Source organism: Miscanthus floridulus, chromosome 1 (genome assembly GCF_019320115.1).
Source record: "Miscanthus floridulus cultivar M001 chromosome 1, ASM1932011v1, whole genome shotgun sequence".
Lineage (NCBI taxonomy): Eukaryota > Viridiplantae > Streptophyta > Magnoliopsida > Poales > Poaceae > Miscanthus > Miscanthus floridulus.
Window position 1 is genome coordinate 119,829,888 of NC_089580.1, and position 20,678 is coordinate 119,850,565.

The 20,678-nt window shown below is 42.8% G+C and overlaps 1 protein-coding gene across 5 annotated transcripts; it reads left to right on the top strand.

Annotated features, from left to right (window-relative positions):
* The first annotated feature begins 337 nt into the window (after positions 1-337).
* On the top strand, positions 338-13,708 carry LOC136539692 (uncharacterized). Of its 5 annotated transcripts, none has more exons than XM_066531663.1 (24): positions 340-630; positions 728-1,060; positions 1,165-1,215; positions 1,310-1,410; positions 1,572-1,662; positions 3,091-3,225; positions 3,315-3,581; positions 3,675-3,753; positions 4,489-4,583; positions 4,650-4,736; positions 4,878-4,952; positions 5,035-5,082; positions 5,473-5,568; positions 5,643-5,872; positions 7,326-10,789; positions 10,906-10,979; positions 11,061-11,138; positions 11,592-11,663; positions 11,753-11,858; positions 11,939-12,002; positions 12,197-12,325; positions 12,409-12,526; positions 12,871-12,922; positions 13,080-13,280. In XM_066531663.1, the coding sequence occupies exons 1-24, from the start codon at positions 430-432 to the stop codon at positions 13,142-13,144; spliced, it is 6,111 nt and encodes a 2,036-aa protein (XP_066387760.1). In that variant the 5' UTR covers positions 340-429; the 3' UTR covers positions 13,145-13,280. The 5 variants fall into 5 exon arrangements, 4 of the variants coding, with proteins under 4 accessions (XP_066387760.1, XP_066387754.1, XP_066387772.1 ...); XM_066531657.1 differs by having other exon boundaries at positions 342-630; positions 12,871-12,947; positions 13,080-13,708; XR_010779738.1 differs by lacking the exons at positions 12,871-12,922; positions 13,080-13,280 and having other exon boundaries at positions 338-630; positions 11,763-11,858; positions 12,409-12,517.
* The last annotated feature ends 6,970 nt before the right edge of the window (positions 13,709-20,678 follow it).

Consider the following 20,678-nt stretch of genomic DNA (forward strand, 5'->3'; position numbering starts at 1 on the left):
ATCAATATGTTTTTTTTTGTTTTTTTAGAAGTTTAGTGACAATTTTTGTGGTTTAATGACCTTATCAAGTTCATTGGGCTTTTTATGTGGAAAAAAGGACAAAACCACCTTCAAACCACTTTAAAATATGTCAGGAAGGAAATTTGAATTGTTTTCAGAGTTCAGAGCGTAAGATGTTTGGTTTTGGAGTTTGAGGATGCCGGGGAGCTAAAATGGACATTTTTCCTTTTTCCTACTTTGAAGTGGAATGGGTCTCGGCCCAATATCAATAACTCCATACATGGGAAGCCTGGTCCAGCCCAGTTGTTGGGCGAACATCGAGTCGTCTTGCTCTAGTCCTTGAGTCTTCACTCGACATTCTCGACAAGAGGCGAGGGAGTGCAGTGCGGTGCGGGCAGGGGAGGGAGACCAACCGGAGCTGAATAGCTGATGGAGGCAGCGGCAGCGGCGCCGCCGGAGAGGGATACGTCAGCGGACTGGGGAGATGGCGTGGTGGCGCTAGGTTTCCGGGTGAAGGCATCCTCTCGCGAGTCGCCGTCGCAGAAGGCGGGGAACGTGCTGGAGGCCGACCTGCGCTCCCACTGGTCCACCGCCACCAACACCAAGGAATGGATCCTCCTTGAGCTCCAGGTCCCCATCTGCTTCTACAGCTTATTCTTCTCCCTCTTCTCCCAATCTAGTTGGGGATCGAATTCGAATTGAGTAGTCACTCCCCAGTTGCTTGCAGGAACCGTGTCTCCTCTCCCACATCCGCATCTACAACAAATCCGTCCTCGAATGGGAGCTCACTGCTGGCCTGCGATACAAGCTCGATGCCTTCGTCAAGGTGCGCCCCCGCTGCGAGGCCCCCAAGCGCGACGTCGTCTACCCCGCCAACCACACCCCTTGCCGCTACCTCCGCATTTCCTGTCTGCGCGGCAACCCCATCGCCATCTTCTTCATCCAGCTCTTTGGCATCCCCGTGCCTGGCCTCGAACCTGAGCTCCAGCCACTGCTCAGCTACATGCTCCCGCAAATCACATCCTCCAAACAACCCCTTTCTCAGAACATGCACCTCCAGGTTCTCTTCTTACTACTTCGTTTCTTCTTTCTTATTTGGCCCTTTGGCTTTGGGGGTTCACCATGTCAAGAGTTCCTGATGCATTTCTGCCCCATTCATTCTAGTTGCTTAAAGACATTTCCATCAGGCTACCTCCATTTCTTCCCCAGATTGAGGTGAACTCAGTATTTCTGGCTCCTAGCTAATTTGCCATTTCTAGATGCATGGTAAGCATTGCCCTTTAACAGGCTGATGTATGTTTTAGTTCAGGCTGACCTTAATAGTGTTGCGGACACCCCAGAGAGCAGCGTGCGGTTCTTGGCTCTACTTGCTGGTCCATTTTATCCTATCCTTCACCTTATAAATGAAAGGTGCGGCTTCCTTGTTCAACTTGCAACCATGTATCAGTTCGGTTTGTGATACATGCTATGTTGCCTGCCATCATATATTGCACTTGAGTTATTGTGAATATGTGTTTGCACTTGCCTGCCTGTATGTGGGCAATGGTATCTGAAATGTCCTAAATTTACAGAGATCCTACCAAATCTTTGTTTGGTTCTGCTGATTCAGATGCCCTCAGAACTAGTCCGGCTTCTACTCCAACAGTTTCTTCAAACTTTGAGGCATGTAACTTTTTTTTGGCTTATGCGCGTCTGTTTTTCTCGTGCTTGTGACTTGCTACAGTAGGTGTGGAAGGTGAAGGTTACGGCACTGCAGCCATGTATGCTGTAAGATTGATCACACGGATCTGCAATTGCAGCCTTAGTCATACATGATTTCCTGGTTATTTGAAGTGGCTAAAACAATCTTTTAGATTATGTCCTTTTTGCCTTCCTGAGCGAACTTTGGGTAACATTAGTGCTGATTGACAGTATATGCGCGAGCTCCTTTGTGAGTTTCAAAAAGATTGTATAATGTAAATTCAGCCCGCATTGTAGCTTGCCTTGATTAATGGGTGACTGCTAAAAGTTCTAGCATGGAATGCAAAATATATTCGGGTAGGCAACTTGAATAGCTCAAATCAAATTTGTTACCACAGAATGGCCGCTGAAGATCTGTCACTGTGCTTAAGTTAGGTTAATGTTACAGGGGATCTTCCTGTTACCTTTAGCTGTTACATGTTAAAAATTTTAATTGGGCTGTGCGGTAGGCATTGAAATGCCAAAAATACTATCTTCTGATCACGTTGTTAATTTCTTGCAAGCATTCATGGCAAAATGGTTGATGTGTCTTTTTTCTGACCATCCCATTCAAGGTCACATTTTTCAGAACAGTAAATAGTTTTCGCAGCTGGGCCAGTTCTGCTTTCTGATGAAACCTCTAAATAACTAGCTAAGTTTGCTATTTGAAATATGGCCAGAAATGTTTAGAACTGAGAATTAAATGGTTAAGCGTGTAACTTGTTCCTGGTGTTTTCTTGAAGTGTGAAACCTAATGCATTCAATGACTGGCCCTAAAACTTTTTTTGGATCCAAAATGGTATTGCCATCAACCTATCAGTTCACATAAGGATTTTATTACTCTGCAAAAATCATAGTATGAACAGTGAAGAGATGGCAGCCTTTTGCGTTCCACTCTCTGAGTAGACCTACTACAAATAATTTCTTTCATGTTACCAAAAACATGGCCATCATACAAGTATGCGCCCTGAAAAAAAATGTGTTTGGATCTCTCGTCTTGCTTGAGCTCGCCTCACCTCGCCAGGCAAAAAACTGGAACATACAACATGTTTGGTTTGTTTGCTTGCTTGCGTCGTTTCCTTGCTAGCTTGGGAGAGCCAATTTGGCTTGCCCACGCTGGCAAGGCTAACCTTGCTGGGTGAGGCGAGGAAATTCAGCAAGCCAACCAAACCGCCCCAAAATGTCCTATGCAAAAATGTCCCTTTGCTCCCTGAAAGAAAACTGCCACATAAGCCAATTAGAGAAGTTGAGGGGATTGTCAATTAGTACATCAAACACAGATATTTAGGTGTCTGTTATTCTCTTGGGGAACATAGAGGCACTCCTTTCAGTTTGTCCACCTGATGTAGTATTCTAAACTCTTTCTTCTAGGCACAACCGAGGAGATCACGGAGTCCATCATCTGTTCAGCCTGCTTCGTATTTGCTGGCATTTCGATCTGAAACGGTTATGCTCCTCTTAAGGAAAGCACATAAAGACAAAACCCTTGGAGTTGTTTGCCTTCGAGTATGTTCTTTGACACTATATTTTTCATTTTTTGTTATATGCTCTTTCCTCATGGAGGATTTGCCACCCAATTGTTTCTTTTAACTTAGGCATCAAAGGTATTGCAAAAACTATTGGAGCCTGAGCCAATTTTAGACAAATCAATGAATACTGGTGTCATGCTACCAAGCCAAGTCTCTGATGAAATTCCTAAAAGAGATGCTTTCAGTCTAGTACTTTCTACAGACTACTCCAGTATGTTTGGAGAAGAATTTAGCCGGTCAGAAAATCAGTTTGATGGGTCATTCCTGAATATTTTGGATATTGCTGCTGTGGAAGAAGGCATTCTTCATGTACTATATGCGTCTGCATCACAGGTTAACTATCTGATTGTTCCAGCCTCATATCTTTCACCATATATGTACCATTCTATTTGAAGATACTAATGTTTTCTTCGTTTGTAATTATAGCCTATGCTATGTCGCAAGCTTGCTGAAATTAATTCAGACATTTGGTCTGTCTTACCACTTGTCCAAGCTCTACTTCCAGGTAATGTCTGTGCTGTATACATGTTTTCTTTACTACTTGTCATTGAAATATACAAAAATTTGAATGATTAGAATGTTTGCTATGGGTAGATCCGTACCTTCATGCATGCATACTCACATGTCACTTGCTCTAATCATGGTTATATTTAGGACATGGAGATATATGATGTCTAAGCACACTTTTGATCATCCTTTTCTTTTGCAATATAATTTTAGAATATGACAAACTATCACATTATGAAAATATTTTCTGAGACAATCTGTAAAATTTACCATTTTTCATGTGACCAACTTGTAAAGTAAGTTCATTGTTAAAATAACTGGACTGATATGTAGGTGTGTGTGGGTTCGGCTCGGGTGGGACGGCTCTAGCCTTGCTCGTTTGTATCTTTTTCTTCCTTAATGAAATGACACAGCTCTCCAGCATCATTTGAGAAAAAAAATTGGACTGCATAGATTCCATAACCTATTTTACTGGTGGGAGTATCTTGTACTAAGTGATGGCAGGCCTATGTGGCTAACTATTTGTCATGACTCTTGTGTCTTGTGTGGCTAATGGCTGCTCTTTGAGTTTGACTAAAGAAAATGTTGCAGTTGATTTATTTTGGTCTGATATGTGATCCCATGATGTCTTAGTTGCTGATCCACAAAGATGATTATGATAATGAAGTTAAACTCATTTTTGAAACAAGCATACATGCGCATTTGCTGAGTAGTTGCTCTTGTGTGTTCGTAGCACTTCGTCCTCCACTCAGTTCTGGTCCTATTGAACATATTGATGATTCTTTTAACCAATGGAATCATCCAAACGTTCAGAATGCTCTCTCCCAGGTACCTCAATGGCTTTGATTGATATAATTTGTTATACCAATTTCCTGAAGATTATTGTGGCTGCAGATTGTTACAATGTCAGTATCGTCATCAGTTTTTCATCCTCTTCTCAGAGCTTGTGCTGGTTATCTTTCATCCTACCTTTCATCACATGTTCGTATATCTCTGCTGCAATCTTTTCTCTCCACTTTCCAGAAATTACTTATGCTTTTGCCACCTGTTTGGTATACACTCTGCTGAAAAAAAGAACTATCCCTCAGAAAGTTATTCATGCTTTCTTTTTTGACTTATTAGGTAAAAACGGCTTGTGTTTTGCTTGACTTGTGTCGGGGGCCATTGTTACCATGGGTACCGATGATAACAGCAAAGGTCTCTTTGTTACTAAGGATTTTCTGTTAGCATTCCTTTTTGTGACTTTAGTCTCTTAACTCTTCATATACTCTCAAAACAGGTAGATCTTGCAGTTGAACTTCTAGAGGATCTCCTAAGTATCATCCAGGTATGTGCACACTGGTAACTTAGCAATGCTGGGAAAATTGAAATTAACTCTTGATGCCTGTAATCTGGTGTATTTGTATCCTAGCATACTTAGGTCTTGAACTTTTGCTACTATACCAAATGAAGTTATGCTCTAATTTATTTACCATTCTGGTGTTAATGCCGTTGAAGGGATGCACCTGTTTTTGAGGTGAAACAATAAGCTATTCACAACTTTTCAAAATATATGGTATTGTGATAGTACTACTTGACCAAAACTGCAATTCCTTCCTTTGTGATGTCCTAAATCAACATCAATGATTTGTTTACTACTTCAGTAACTTTTAAGATGATTTCCACTCCATATTTATATTGCGAACCAATTAACTTTGTTCTTTATCATGTTGGTTAGGAAGCTGGCCAATCTCTTGCTCGTTCACGTGCAGCACTGAAGTATGTTGTATTGGCAATTTCTGGGCATATGGATGATGTGCTCACAGAATATAAAGTACATGTTTCCCTTTCTGAAAGTGGTTCTTTGTAGTGACTCCTGTACTGCTTCCTTAACTTTCCTACTTTCAGGAAGTCATGCATAAGTTACTTTTCGTTCTGGAGATGCTAGATCCTTTTATCGATCCTTCTACAAGTGCTATGAAAGACACAGTAATATTTGGTGGTATCTCTGCTATATATTTGGAGAAGCAGTCAAGTGTATACGATATTGCTTTAAATATTATCCATACAGCAGTAAAGAGAGCTGCTGTTCTCCCTTCTTTAGAACTTGAATGGCGACGAGGAGCCGTTGCCCCGAGGTTGGTAAAGCAATATGTATTTACAGATTTGACATAAGCTTGATACTACAATAACCCAATTGTCATGATTATGCAAGCCAACCATCATTAGCTACTACTCTGCTCACAGTGTAATGTTGCCATGGATTGATGTATAATTTTTTTTTGAACATTAAATACAGCAGGGGAGGCCCCCACTGTAAGGAACTTACTGTACAGAGAGCTACTTACCCAACTGATGTGTAAATTTGTCTGCCACTTCCATACAAAGCTTATTCTGGTCCCTTTTACTTTCAGAAGATCCAGATTGCCCTCTGAACTTTCAGACATGATTTAATTTAGGTCACTGGTTGAGTTGGCAGGAAACATAAGCAGTTCAGCATTGCATCAGAAATGAAATGTCCACTTAGTGCTTATATATCTTACCAACTCAGCTTGTAGCCTCAACTGAACCATTTCCCAAGATACAGGGACCAACTTTCCTTTTCAAAATTTGAGGAGCCAAATTTTTTTTCCTTGAACATACAGGAGAACTGTATGTCTTCATAAGCCACCCACACACCCATCCTGTTGGGAGGCCAATCTGAGCTATAAGTGGAAGTTTGAGGTACCAATTTGTGCACAAAAATGTATCTTTCAAACGTTTTAATTAGTCAGGTGAAAACGGTAGGATTAGATTTTCCACAAAAAATAATTTCATAATATTAATTTCTTATACTCTTTAGTTATCATGGTAAAAAATGATTGTAAGTTACATCTTGATGTCCTTAAGTCGAAGCACGAAAAGATTCTTGATTGAAAAGAGTGAAGTTATTGTTACTCAGGACTGGGGAACCTTTTGTGTGTCTGCGAGCAGCTGTCTTCTCTATTTTTGATGAGTGATTTACACCTTATGGCTTATGACATGCAATTGATGTTTTCTTTCCTGAATCATCTTTTTGCTATCCTAGCTTCTAATTTCTAATAATGGTCATTCTGATCTGCACCATTGGATTGGGTTGCTTTATAATGTAGACTGGCTAGGTTTGGTATCCATGCAATAAGAAATTTAGATGGGGCGACAATATTTACGACTGTATGCTTTATCCCATTAGCTATCTGGTTTATAAAAGAGAGTTATGGGCATCATGGGCCAATCCAGTTAGGTGGGCCACATGGACAAGACATACCATGGGCTTGTTTGGTTCTCGCCGTGGGAAACACGCCTCAGCCAGGTAGCAAAACCAGGTGTTCAGTTGCGATCACCTGGGGTTAGATCAACCTGTCTGGCGTGGCCACCCAGGTGAGGGCATCAATCTACATGCATATACTGCACTCAATAGTGAGGAATTTAGTTTACATTTCAAGACCGTGATGCAAATTTCTGAACCATGTGACTTTAATGCGTGCATGTGATGGCATAGTAGATGAATCATTTCTCTAGCATAACACTATCATGCTTGCTGGTGTAACATGCCTGACTTTTGGTTTGCAGTGTAATTCTCTCTATCTTGGATCCGCACATGCCTCTTCCTCCTGACATAGACCTCTGCAAAAGTTCAGTGCCTGAGATTGATAATGTGCCTTTGGCTGTTTTGGATAATCGTGCACCGCAGCCATGCAACCCAGAAAATATTGATGGGCGAGATGCATCTGAAACAACTGTTCGGCCTGAAAATTTTGAACAGTGCAGTTTTTTGTTTGCCCGTGAAGAATTAAACCAATCTGAGTTGACTAGTCTTGACACCTTGAAAGGAAAAGGCCATGATGTAGTAACTAAAACAAGTTTGAACCACGACATCCCTGAAGGCAGAACTAATGAGAAACTTTCATCTGACTCTTTCCTGCTAGATAATAGTGTTGCAGCTGATTATTTTGATGCACAGGCTGATTATCAACAGCTGGAAAACTACGAGGACTGTGAGTTAAGAGCTCAAGAATTTCATCGCATAGCACTGAACCTATGCATGCAACAAGAACCAACATTAGAAGGGCATAATGCTGGAATTGATGCTTTGCTATTGGCAGCAGAATGTTACGTTAATCCATTTTTTCTATTGGAATTCCAGTCTAATTTAGAGCCTCTGGACAATATTGAACGTATTCATTCAGAGTTGATGCAAGGGAATGCTTCCTTTGCGTTGAAAAATTTGCACTTCAAAGATTTAGATAAAAAAGCAATCTACAATTTGGAGAAGAAGCGGGATAGATCTGTCATCGATTTACTCCTACAAGCTGCCAGATTCGACTCTGAATATCAGGGAAAGATACCTGAAGGGGAACCATATCCAAATATTGCTGAAGATGGCAAGATTTCTGTAGAAATCTCACCTGAAGCTCTTCAGTTTGCTGATGCTGTAACTTTGGTCAGAAAGAACCAGGCTATGCTGTGCCACTTTATTATGAAGCAATTCCAAAGGAAAGGACACTTGTGTAGTGAAATTCTCCTCCAGAGCTTCTTGTTCCTGTTGCACTCAGCAACTGATCTATTTTGTCCACCAGAGAATGTAATTGATATAATTTTGAAGTCTGCTGAAAGCCTCAATGACCAGCTTGCATGTCTTTACAGTTTTGTTAATGCAGGGAATAAGAAATTGGATACGGTAAAAATACATGGTCTAAGAAGACGTTGGGCCCTTCTCCAGAAACTGGTTCTGGCTTCATCTGGCAGTGATAACACTAGAGAACTTGCCAGAAATAAAAGAGATGGTTTCCGTTTTAGAAGTTTAGTCCCTCCATCAACATGGATACAGAAGATATCTAATTTCTCCATGTTTTCTAGCCCACTCCCTCGATTTCTCGGATGGATGGCAGTGTCTCGCTATGCCAAGGAATATTTAAATGAGAAGCGGTTTCTTGCTTCTGATTTCTCACAGCTTACATCTTTGTTATCAATTTACATGGATGAACTTTGTTTGATGGATGGAGTTGCAACTCCGAAAGTCATGTCTGCAAAAGGTGAACAATTTAATTGTATGCACTTGTTCCTTAAGAAGGAAACTACTCTGTCAGACCAACCAAGCATGACCAGACAGTTTAAAATCTTACTTCCGGAGCTACATTTCTTCTTTCCAAGCATGGGCAAATTGTTTAATGCATTTGGGGAGAGCATCTTGGAGGCTGTTGGGCTACAGTTAAAATGTCTGCCCAACAGTGCAGTACCAGACGTTCTTTGTTGGTTTTCTGAGTTGTGCTTGTGGCCTTATCTTGAACGCATTAAGGAGCATCTTATAGTCGCAAACAGAGTTAGTTATATAAGAGGAAATATTGCTGCTAATGCGAAAGCAGTTGTCTTCTACCTACTTGAGTCTATTGTTACCGAGCACCTGGAAGCCGTTATTCCTGAAATGCTCAGGATAGTGCACATTCTTGTGTCTCTCTGTAGAGCTTCTTATACTGATGTGGCCTTCCTCAAGTCTGTGCTATGTCTAATGAAGCCACTCATCTCCTACTTCTTAAGGAAGGGAACTAATGATACAAAAGTACTGGGCCATATAAAGGAGGGCAGCAATTTTGAGTTGCTTTGTTTTGAAGAATTGTTTGAAATTGTTCGCTGTGGTAAAGATTCGGTGGATACAGCTGAAGATAAGATTCAGTCACCCTTGCTTATCTTCATTCTGGGATCAATGTTTCCTGAGTTCTCATTTGAGAGAAGGATTGAAATGTTAGGCTCCTTGTTAGTATGGATTGATTGCATCAGTTCCGATCCACCATCATTGTTATGCAGCTATCTTCAAGGTTTCCAGACACTTCTAGATGGTTGTGAAGCTGTACTAATTCAAAATATTGAACTACTTGGTGTCAGCATCCTTTCTGGGACAAGCCAGTCTATAGAACCTGCTGATTCCTTAGGCGTTGATGGCACTATGCTACTAGAGAAGAATGCACAAGATAGTGAAGAACAAGCACCAATGAAATCCACAGCATATTGTGAGAATGATGGAAGTCATAAGGGTCTTTATAATCTGCATCCTAATAGTATCATACAATTTTGTGGCGCCCTGGAGAAGTTTATTTGGCACCTGACTTCATATATTGAGGATAGTTGGAAATGGCACCATCAGTTGGCCTCTAGGATCTCTTTGTCTATGGCAAAGTGTTTGTTGTTTGCAAAATTTTTGAAGTCCATAGTGCAAGAAGACACAATATCTAGTAGCAGTGAGCAAGATGTTGCTGTGAAAATTTCCTGTGAGCTTGCACAAAAGCATTGGCAAAGTGCTCTTGAAAGTCTAGGAGATATCATTTTGGTAAATCAGGAAACACAGTTCTGGCAGGTGGCATCAGCTATGCTCGATTATATAATGGGGATACCAAACGTCCTTGCTTGGGGTAATGTTCTTAATGCCATATGCCCTGCAGTCAAGCACTTCTGCTCCCATGCACCTAGGATATCTTGGAGGCTGCAGACAGATAAGTGGTTGTCATTATTAGTTTCCGGTCGAATTGAGGGCTTCAAGAACAGTGAGATCGGTTTGATTGATCTTTTCTGTACAATGTTGAATCATTCTGAACCAGAGCAGCGTTCTGTTGCTGTACAGCAGCTTGGGAGGATTATTAACAAAACAAGTTCTACTGAAGCTGATTTGAAATATCCAAACTATGACCAAAATTTCCTCATATCTGGTTCAACAGTAACATCCCTTTTGGTAACTCATACATGGGACAGAGTAGCAGCATTGGCTCTCCATGACTCTTCTATGCTATTAAGGAATCATGCAATGGCATTGCTTACTGAATATGTGCCTTTTGTTGATAGGAAGCACCTGCAGTCCTTTCTTTCATCCAGTAACGGTATCCTGAATGGTTTGGGACAACTTTCTGGTGTAATTGAAGAGGGCTATTTTACACGAATGTCTTTGCTGTTGTTTTCTAAGGCATGTCTTTATTCTACTCCTGAAGATATCGCTTTGATACCTGAATGTGTTTGGCAGAAGTTGGAAAACATGCAAACATCAACTGGTAAATCTGTGATAATTGAATATTCAGATTTCTGAGCCAACATATGTAAAATTCCATTGTATCACCCGTATGATGTTCTGATTGTTCAAGCTATTTTTTCGCTCATTATGTACTAGGAGGTTTTGGATATATGGAGAAAGATCTCTGTCGAGCTCTGTGCCAACTAAAAAGTGAATCAGATGCTACAACCGTACTGCCCCTCCCCCCTCTCTCCGGTGCTTATGTACCATAACATGTTTACCGAGTACTGACTTTAAATCTCTTCCATTAGGTTGTAAAAGTTCTTTCTGGATGCACTAATCAACCAGTCAGCCCTGATTTCAAGAGCATCCGTGAATCAATCCTTCAGGTCATAGTGTTCTGAATGATTTTTTTTTGGGTCTTCTCCATCTGTATTGTCGCTTCTGTTTTTACTTTATTGCACAGTTATCTATTTCAGTTCATTACTTTAATTATGTTTTCATTGTTGATTGTGCCTGCATATCAGACTCATTTTATATTTCGTTGACAGTTTCAATCTTTGTAATAACTGCACTTAGGCTAAGTGCTCCCCAAAAATTACTAGTGTTTGGAAGTTTTTGTTCATCTTTCTTCAAAGAAAATTCTTCCTAGCATAAGGAAACACTGGCATGCTTGTATCTTGGTTCAAATTGATATTATATCTCTGGCGTGCTTAATGAAATGGAATGCAGCTCTCTTGAGTTGTTCAAGGAAAAAAAGAAAGTTGCTGAAATCATATGGTGCTAATTTTTTGCTTTAATTAGCACTGGGCTGTCTAAACTTGCCATACTCATCTCGATAGGTGATGTCCTCTTTGAGTTCTATTGAAGCATACTTTGAGGAGTTCTCAGCTAGATCTGCGCAAGAACATGAGGTGAGAAGTGCAACAGCCCTTTTCTTTCTGGCATCTTGTTTTGGATATCTTATTCAGATTCCTAACACTTGATTAAATTTGACACCAAGGAACTTGAAGAAGCTGAGATTGAATTGGAGCTTATTGAAAAAGAGAAATCAGTTCATAACTTTGTTGGGCACAGCAATGATACTATGGTGCTTGCTATGCCATCATGTAAGCTCAATTACTTTCAGAGCTATCATTGTCAATGCTACATTTTGGTATTTACATGTCTTATGTAATTTTGTTTACAGACCACAATGATGGTAGTGAGGTTAATAAACGGCTCCAGCAAATCCGGGAAAATATTCGGTCCTTGTAAGTTTACATATTGCGACGATCCTTCAAACTTACTATTGTTCATTTTTTTATGAAATTCCCACCGTAACAAGTTTGCTGTTGTATTGACTGCTATGTCAATCCAAGATGTCCTTGTTCTCACAACATTTTACTTTGGATTCTAGAAGCATATTGAACTGTTAATGTTCATTTGGTATGTTTTAATTTGACAGGGAAAGGTCTAGGCTCAAAGAGGAAATTACAGCACGCAGGCAAAAGAAGCTGCTTATAAGACATGCTCGTGAAAAGTACTTAGAAGAGACAAGCTCTAGGGAAATGGAGCTTATGCAAGAGCTCGACAGGTTTTGATGCGCTGCTCTTTTCTTTGACATGTCAGAAACAATAGAGATGTTTATCCCTATTTCTTTGTTGTATGTCTTTGTAGGGAAAGAGCTCTCGAGATGGAGCGTGAAGTAGAAAGACAGCATCAACTGGATATTGAGCGTGCAAAGTCTAGGGAACTGCAATTCAACATTGATTTGGAAAAAGAGAAACAAACTCAGGTACAAGGCAATTTATTCTTTCAAATCGACATAATCTGTTAGTTTTGGAACATTATTGTTTTGCAATAAATCCTCTATACATCCATCATTAAAAGAAACTTAGAGCTAGCTAGGATTTGCTTTCAAGTGGCTTTTCCTGTAAAACAGCATTGAAAGTTTGAGTCACTTTCTTATTTATGCCATATATATGCTCAAATTCTTGCCTGAGCTATGATTGGTGGATCCTATGCTTGCTTAGTGTGTCCTCAGTGACTCAAAGCATGATAGGTCCTTATGGTATTTACTATACCAATCTGCATGGCCTTTTATCTTTGTTTTCTTATTATTACTGTGTTGATCTTTAGAGAGAGCTTCAACGTGAACTGGAGCAAGTCGAGTTGGCGCGGTCATCAAGGCGTGAGTTCTCTGCCAATCCCAACAGGTGTAGTCTGTGTAGTGTGGTTAGCCCATATTACTTTGGTCTTCCTCTAATCACACATTGCGTTTACCATTGGTGTGATAACCTAGCCATTTGCAGCATTGTAATCACCTCCGTGAGTTGCTCATTCTGCAGCCGCTCTAGGGAGAGGTACCGTGAAAGGGATGGCGGCAGAGCACAGCAGGAGGCGGGGAGCTTGAGGTCGAGCAGGCGAGGCCAAGAGGGGGGCTCTGCTCAGGCGTCCGCACCGGCCGGTGCCCCCACCGTCATGCTCGCCGGATCAAGAACGTTCTCAGGGGGCAACCTTCCGACGATTCTGCAGCCTCGCGAGCGCTCTGCCGACGAGGACAACTCCTGGGCCGAGGACGCCAGCAGCAACGGGGATCCTGAGCTGGATGGCGTGAGGCCGCATGGGCCACGAGGCAGCAGCAGCAAGCCATCCTCGAGGCAGGTTGTGGAGCGGAGGGAGCGGGATGGCGGCACTGCTGCCGGCACGGGCAGGAGAGAAGGGAAATGGGAGAGGAAGCAGCACCCGTAACTAAAAAAAATTTGTCCAACAAATAGGCACGCTAAATAGCACGTGTTTGGCTGTTGATGTCCACATAGAGTAGCCATTGCAACTTGCACTAGCCTATTTGCTATTGCCTTCTTGTGTCTAACGGAGGCTTCCTCAATTGTCAATTGCATTGTATCGTATGGACACTGGATCAGGTCAGGTGGCTGCTCAGTCAGTCAACAGTATCGTGAATTGATCCTACTATCAATCAGCTGGCTGCTCAGTGAGCAGTAGCCTCACACTCCTTGGATCGTCCGCACACTCCGTCAGATACCCTCCGAGGAGCTGGATCGCCCACGCGCTCCGTTTGCTCCGGCGGCTCCAGCAGCCTGAGTACCAGCAGCCCGCTGTACATCGTGGCATTGCTGCGGCCCCTACGCATGCAGTGGAGCCCATTAAAAATGGCAACGGGCCCTATACCCGATGGGTATTTGATCCATTAGGGGACGGGGATGGATCGTATCTTTATCCGCGGGCATCTAAATAGGTAAGAATTTATTCCCGACGGGTATAGTGGCTACGGGAACGTTCCCTGTTTACTTGTTCCCGTTACCCGTTGGGGAACCCGACTATTTGAGCTGTCATACGAGTATTAGGTCCAAAGAAGCTCAACATAGGTATTTTTGTCCAAATCTGTCATATATATAGTTTGTGTGTTCTAGGAACCATAGTTTAATTTTTTCTCACCATCTACGCCAGCAGCACAAGCACGCCTGCCTCACGAGCGCTCGTGCCCATCGCTTCCTCAGTTCGATCTCTCTGCCACCTTTGCTCGTCCTCCTCGCAACCTCGCTCATTCTTCTGGGCATCTCCGAGACTCTGACACTTATACCCGGGTAAAGAGGAAACGTCTCCGATTGCAAAGCTACGACCCCAAGTGTCCTTGTTTATCGGGTATGCAGTACTCGTCGGGTATCTGTTACCCGACGGGTACGGGGATGGACAAGAATCTATACCCGAGACAGTTAACGGGGACGGAGACGGAGACGGGATGAATTCTCCGTAGCGGGGAAGAGACGTTCCGGCGATACCCGACGGGTACATCCCCGTTGCCATCCTTAGAGCCGATGCAGATACGTTTGGGACCCAAGCAGATGTAGATTTGGGTACAGGCTGGCGCGGATGCGTGCAGCAGCGAGTATTCCCAAGAGGGAATTGCATGGGAGCTCCATTGTCGGTGCCAAGGCCGCAACCAGGAGAGCACACGGTCGTCAATGCCGCCCGTCTGTCACCGCGCGTTAACTACGCTGTTAGGCACGCTGGTCGCTGCGGCGCTCGATGGAGGTCCAGCGTATTGCTGTGAATCCAGTTCACCACGCACCCACGCACTGCACATGTGTTGATAGTTGACCGTATGCAGCCCGATGGCCGGCGAGAGGAGAGGTTAGGGCCTGTTTAGATGGAGACCTAGATGACTTGTCCGGTAAAATGTACGATAATGATACAATTAAGACATCCTGATGGACGGACCCCTCCCACCACTCACTCCCGCACGCGCCGCTCGCTACCACGCTTCCTCCTCCCCATCCTTATCCCTTCTGTGCTCGCGCCCTATCCCGCCTTGACACGCGGCTATGGCTGCCTTCGATCCTTGGCGCGATGGCGCCCTCATCCACCCCGGCGTGCGTGCTCCCCCACCCCGACGTCCTCCTCCCCTACCCCGGCGGCACCCCTCCCCCACCCCGGCATCCTCACCCACCGGGAGCGCCCAATGCCCGCGAATCCGGTGGCCCTCTCCCCCACCCCGACGAGATCCATGGAGCACAAGCGAGATCTATGGAGGTGACATGGCGGTGTTGCAGGGGAGTCGGTGGCTCTCCCCCACCCCGCCGTAGCGCCCTCTCTCAGCCCGGCGACCGAGCTCCCCCCACCCCGCAGCCATTGCGCTCCCTGCCCCCATCCCCCACCATCGCCGCCGAGCCAAGCCTGGTGTCATGAGCGATGGTGGTGGTGGTGCTCGCGCGCGCCGCTGGTACTGGTGCTGGTGTTGGGTGGTGCTCGCGTGCAGCCACTCGTCGCTGGCTCCCACCCTGTCTCCCGGAATCGACCGACCCAGGTCTCTCTCCCCCTATGTTGCGAATGTACATTTCAATTATTTCAAACGTTTCAGAGGCATGTTGCAATAGTTTCGTATGGATGTTGCAAAAGTAGATCGAGGGATGTTGCACATGTTGCATATGTTGCAAGTGTTTCAGAGGCATGTTGCAAGCGTTTGTTCAAACTGTTTCATCTGTTTCCAGACGTATGTTGCATATGTTTTCACACATGAAGTGTTTTTAGGTGTTTTTTGCAAGTGTTTCATACGCATGCTTGAGTGTTTCAGCTGTCTCGTACGTATGTTGCAAGTGTTTCAGCTAGATATTTTAAAAATAGATTTGGTGTTGCAGCTAGTGTTTCAGATGTATGTTTCATGTGTTTTATCTGCCTTCCGACGTATGTTGCAAGTGTTGCATCTGGATGTTTCAAAAGTAGATCGGGTGTTGCATCTCTATCTTCGCTTTTTTGCTAGCTCACCTTCGCCTCGGTGTCTCTTTGATGAGGACATCGCTTCCATTGATACAACCATGTCTATTGCATAGCAAGGAACAATGACTCGAGCTCGAGCACCGCAATTCAATTATTAGGAAAAGTAGTTCCTCGCTGTCCAAACGAGTTATTCACTAAATGGGGTGCTACTAAAGCCTTGTGATGATGTTCTTATGATTAGGAACACGGGGGGAGAACAAGCTCATCGCAGGAGTGACCAAAACAACCATCGTGTGGACGCTGCTATGAACAAGAGCAAGATTGGACCAAGTGTTTAAATTGCACGTTTGAACCTCCAGGCAACATCATCATGATTCGGTCATAACTTTTGACTCCAAACATTGCTGAAGGTCCATGAGTACTTGTTAGAAAGGTCTTGAAGTCTATTTTCAGATGAGTCTAGCCTCATGGCCAAATTCTATTGGAGTCAAACAGAATCGACCATAAGTCATTCAGACCTTCTATCATGGGTTGAGTACTTGTATGAACTAAGCCCACTAGGGGCCCATTCTAAGCTAGGGTTTGCACCTCCCACGTTCCCTGCTTGTGTTCTACTTATAAATACCACCAGCAGCTGATAGGAGAGGGTTGGGTTTTTTTAAATGAAAATTTACCTTCCAGCTAATTTCTTGCAACGCGTGTGTCGATCCAGACCACCCGACTGCTTGTATCCAGAACCCCAAATTTGTGATTACATAATTCATCCTTTGGACAAGGTCTATGCGCTATTTGCTTGTCCACTTGTTTTTTGATTTGCTTGCAGGTTCAAGGTTGTTCTTGGCATGTCAAGAACAACAACAAATTGGAGCCAGTGTAACCGTTGCTAAGGCATAGCGCCCCTATTGGTCGCTGTATCAGGCAACACAACATCGAATCTACCAAATCGAGTTTATCCCCACCACCAAAAGATCTGGGACACCCCTTGTCATATCATGTGGTATCAGAGCAAGGTTCTTTGGTGAGTGATTTACCCGTTCTTTATTTTACCTGGAGTCCATAAATCCCCAAAATAGGTTAGAACTAAAATCCCAAACACAAGTTTGAGCCTTGCTGTTCTTGTTAGTTCTTTGCTTGTTGAGTTTGCAATTTACATCGTGGTGTCTTGTGTTGGTTCTTAGGTTCTAATCCTTTAGAGTTTGAAATCTTGTCATGTTTTGGTCACCACACGATCTGCTGCTGCCTTTTCCCCACTTTAGCCGCTGCAATCTCCACCAAAAGTACCACCACCACCACCACCACCAAAACCATCGCTGCTCTCTCCGCCTTTTCACTGCAACCCTTACCACATCACCACGAACACTCCCTTATGCATCAATTTTTTTTGTGCAAATCTGAGTACATTCAGTTTTGAGAACAAGAGAGTTCAGATTGCATATTTGTGCTAGTTGCTGCAATCCTTATCCCTAGTAAAAGAAAGTCTATGGTACTTGCTGCAATCTTGTTGTAATCATATTGAAAAAGTTTAGTTTGTGCTACTTGTCAAAAAAAGGAAAGACAATAGAAAGCAGAAAAGAAAAAGAAAGGAAAAGGAGGAAAGAAGAAACAAAAAATTTCAGTTGATGATGTTTACTCTCATTGTTTCCATTATTTGCTGCTGTCCGGTGACAACACTTGTGTCTAGGCTCGCGTCTCTAGCACGGGTTAGCCTAGGACCAGCATGATACTATCTTTGAATGCTTATTCAACTTGCATTGATTAGTGTGGTTCTAGCTATACCTTGTTCATTACCGTCAGCCCTCCTATAGCTCCACAAATCTGACTACGACGTCACAAGGTTTTGCTTGGTACCACCATTGTTGTTGTCCTTACCGTTGCCTACACCTTCTGCAAGTGTGGTAAGAACATGTAAGAACTTGGCTGCACAAGTTGAGTGAAAATGTAGAGAGTGCCATCACCTAATATCTTAGATGGCAGGCTACTTCTTGTGATTTTTTTGCCGTTCACTAACCATGACAGGCCCGGTGAGAGACATGGGAGCTTGGAGCATTCACCGTGGGCATCCACTTCCTCAACAACATATGGGAATACAACGATCTGAGGTACACGATAATGTTCTAGGTATGGTCAGTTCTGCCATACCTCCTTTTGAGGGACATTTTGACCCTCATGCATACATTAATTGGGAGCTGAAGGTAGATAAGGAATTTGAGGAGTATGATTTGTCTGAGAAACAAATGGTTTTTGCTGCCTCTAATGCTTTAACTAAGGATGCTTTGTACGAATGGAAACATCTTTGTAGGCGTGATATTGTTCCGCAAACTTGAAAAGACTTCAAAATGCATTTTAGAGGTGTATATATTCCTGCATATTATATTGATTACTTGCTTACCAAACTAGAGAAATTGAAACAGGGTAGTAGGACCATGAAACAATACTATCATGATTTTAAAATTTGTGTCATGTTTGGTGGTTTGGATGAATGCATGGAAGATGTAATGAGTAAGGTTCACGAAAGGTCTCAATTTTGAAATTCAAACCTTGCTCATTGGTGAAACATATAACCATATATCATGCTTGCTTTGTCTTGCTTGTAAAGCTAAAAATCAGATTTTTTATGAATACTTGCAAGAATGGTGTGACACATTATAGCGAACAATTGTCCACTTTACATGCTGAAAGGGAGCAAGAAATAGTGAAACTCGCTGCTGATTTGCCTTGGTCACAACATGATTTGCTTGTTGTACCTTGTGACAAACAAGAGTTGTGATAATCCCTCTCTTATTGCATTTGTGGACGATGAAAAAGTGACGGGTCGTCCTCCGCCATCAGGTGCAGCGCACACGAAGCAAGCCGAGAGAAACCACGTGGAGCATATCCCAAGCGCTCTCCGGGCTTAGGAATGGACACTGGACCGGATGGTCATGACCGAGGGCATGCCAACCAATTTGACCCTGTAATTGACGAGGAGAGAAAGTTGATCAGTAATTTAAGGCAGAACATGCCGGTGTTTGTCCAGACAGTTCCAAATACACGGCCAAGTGGCCAGCAAGATAAGGCTATCGACTAGAGAGTCGATATCCTACATGTTCATGATATAATGTACACAAAATAAGCATATGGGCAATTATTATTTATTCAGTTACATGGATCTAACTTAGCCGATGATCATGAAAACATACAAGAGATGTAAAGATAGCCATGTAAGCGTTAAAGTGAGAGACATACTAGCTTTTTATCCAGGACAAAAAAACAAGTAAAAGCATATAAACAACCAGCACATCCTCGACAAACAGGTCCAGTGATCTTATCGTATAGCATGGGATCACTCGTCCGTTGGATATAAATAAACCTACAAATGACTAGGCCCAATCTATTGTACCATCAACAGGTCGAGTCGTCTGATGCAGCATTGACAGTAGGACCCTAGATCAGATACCAGCAATCGATAGATCTATTTACATCACAAGGAAATCATGAAGTCAGGTTATACACATGGAAGCTCAGGTTGCAATAGCCGATGGAGACATAGTGGGTGGCTTGACGCCATGCTCTTCTTAATAGATAGATCTACTAACCGACAATATCCAATCTAGCACACTATCAACAGGTCAAGTCGGCTGATGTAGCATTGATAGCGGAGCCATACCGGGTACTAGCGATCAATGAATCTATCTCTTAATAGAGCACGACTTTAAATACCCGCCATGTACGATCAAGATCGAGATAGATTAGTCATCAAACAGGATCTAACATCAAGAATTGAATTCAACTGTGATAATAATCGGCAGACGATAGATCAAAATAATAAGACCAATAAATCTTAATCTAAATCTTGCAATTGGTGATATTGTGTTAAATAGTAAACTATTTAGCACGATATCGATAACTTTGATTAATACCAACATTTACAAGAGATCAGTCGTCTGTTGCAGCGTTGTAAAGGTTGATACGAATCGATAACTAATCTATACCGTGATTTATAAGAGATCAGTCGTCTGTTGCAGTCTTACAAATAACAATATAGATCGATAACTAACTTATACCGCGACTTGCAAGAGATCAGTCGTCTGTTGTAGCCCCACAAGTAACAATATAAGTCGTGACAGATACTCACAAACAAGCCGGAGGTTAGGTCATCCGATACAGCCCTGCTTGCCCAAAGAACTCATCGAAATCTACTCTACTCCTACTCCTAAGGGGTGGCGTGAGCCAAAAAGTAAAGGTACTTGTTTGGTTGATCGATGAGAGATGTCTCATTACAATAGCCGAGGGTTTATATTTATAGCCAGGGCGGATAAGAGTTCTGAAGGGACTTGACTAAAAGATATATCTAAATATTAAGATACAATGACCCTACATGCATGTAGGTTAATCCTTTGAACCCCTGTTTTGTTCGGATCCACGCCATGATGCATGTATTTCAACACAAGTCCGATTCAATAACCATATTTGATTTCCGTTCCTTCCCCTTACGTAAGTCATGTGGCATCTGGACTCCTTGAACATGCATGTGTACCAATCTTATTGGCTCATGAACAGATTCTGTTACTAAATATAGCTTCCTTGTCTAACTCGTCCACAAGAACACTTTTGGCCATATGCGCGGGTGCTGCCTTCTTGACGTCAGCCTGGTCTTCTCTATTCCAATCTTTACGTGAAGAATTCTTGGACGCGAGGCTTCTCCCAAAATATATTAAATAATATATTCTGGC

What these genes read in the sequence shown, in the direction of transcription:
- LOC136539692 (XM_066531657.1), top strand. Translation starts at nt 430, where the DNA reads ATGGAGGCAGCGGCAGCGGCGCCGCCGGAGAGGGATACGTCAGCGGAC. An exon ending in TACCGATGATAACAGCAAAG is followed by an intron (nt 4,953 to 5,034) that starts GTCTCTTTGTTA and finishes CTCTCAAAACAG; the next exon opens with GTAGATCTTGCAGTTGAACT. An exon ending in ATGTGCTCACAGAATATAAA is followed by an intron (nt 5,569 to 5,642) that starts GTACATGTTTCC and finishes TCCTACTTTCAG; the next exon opens with GAAGTCATGCATAAGTTACT.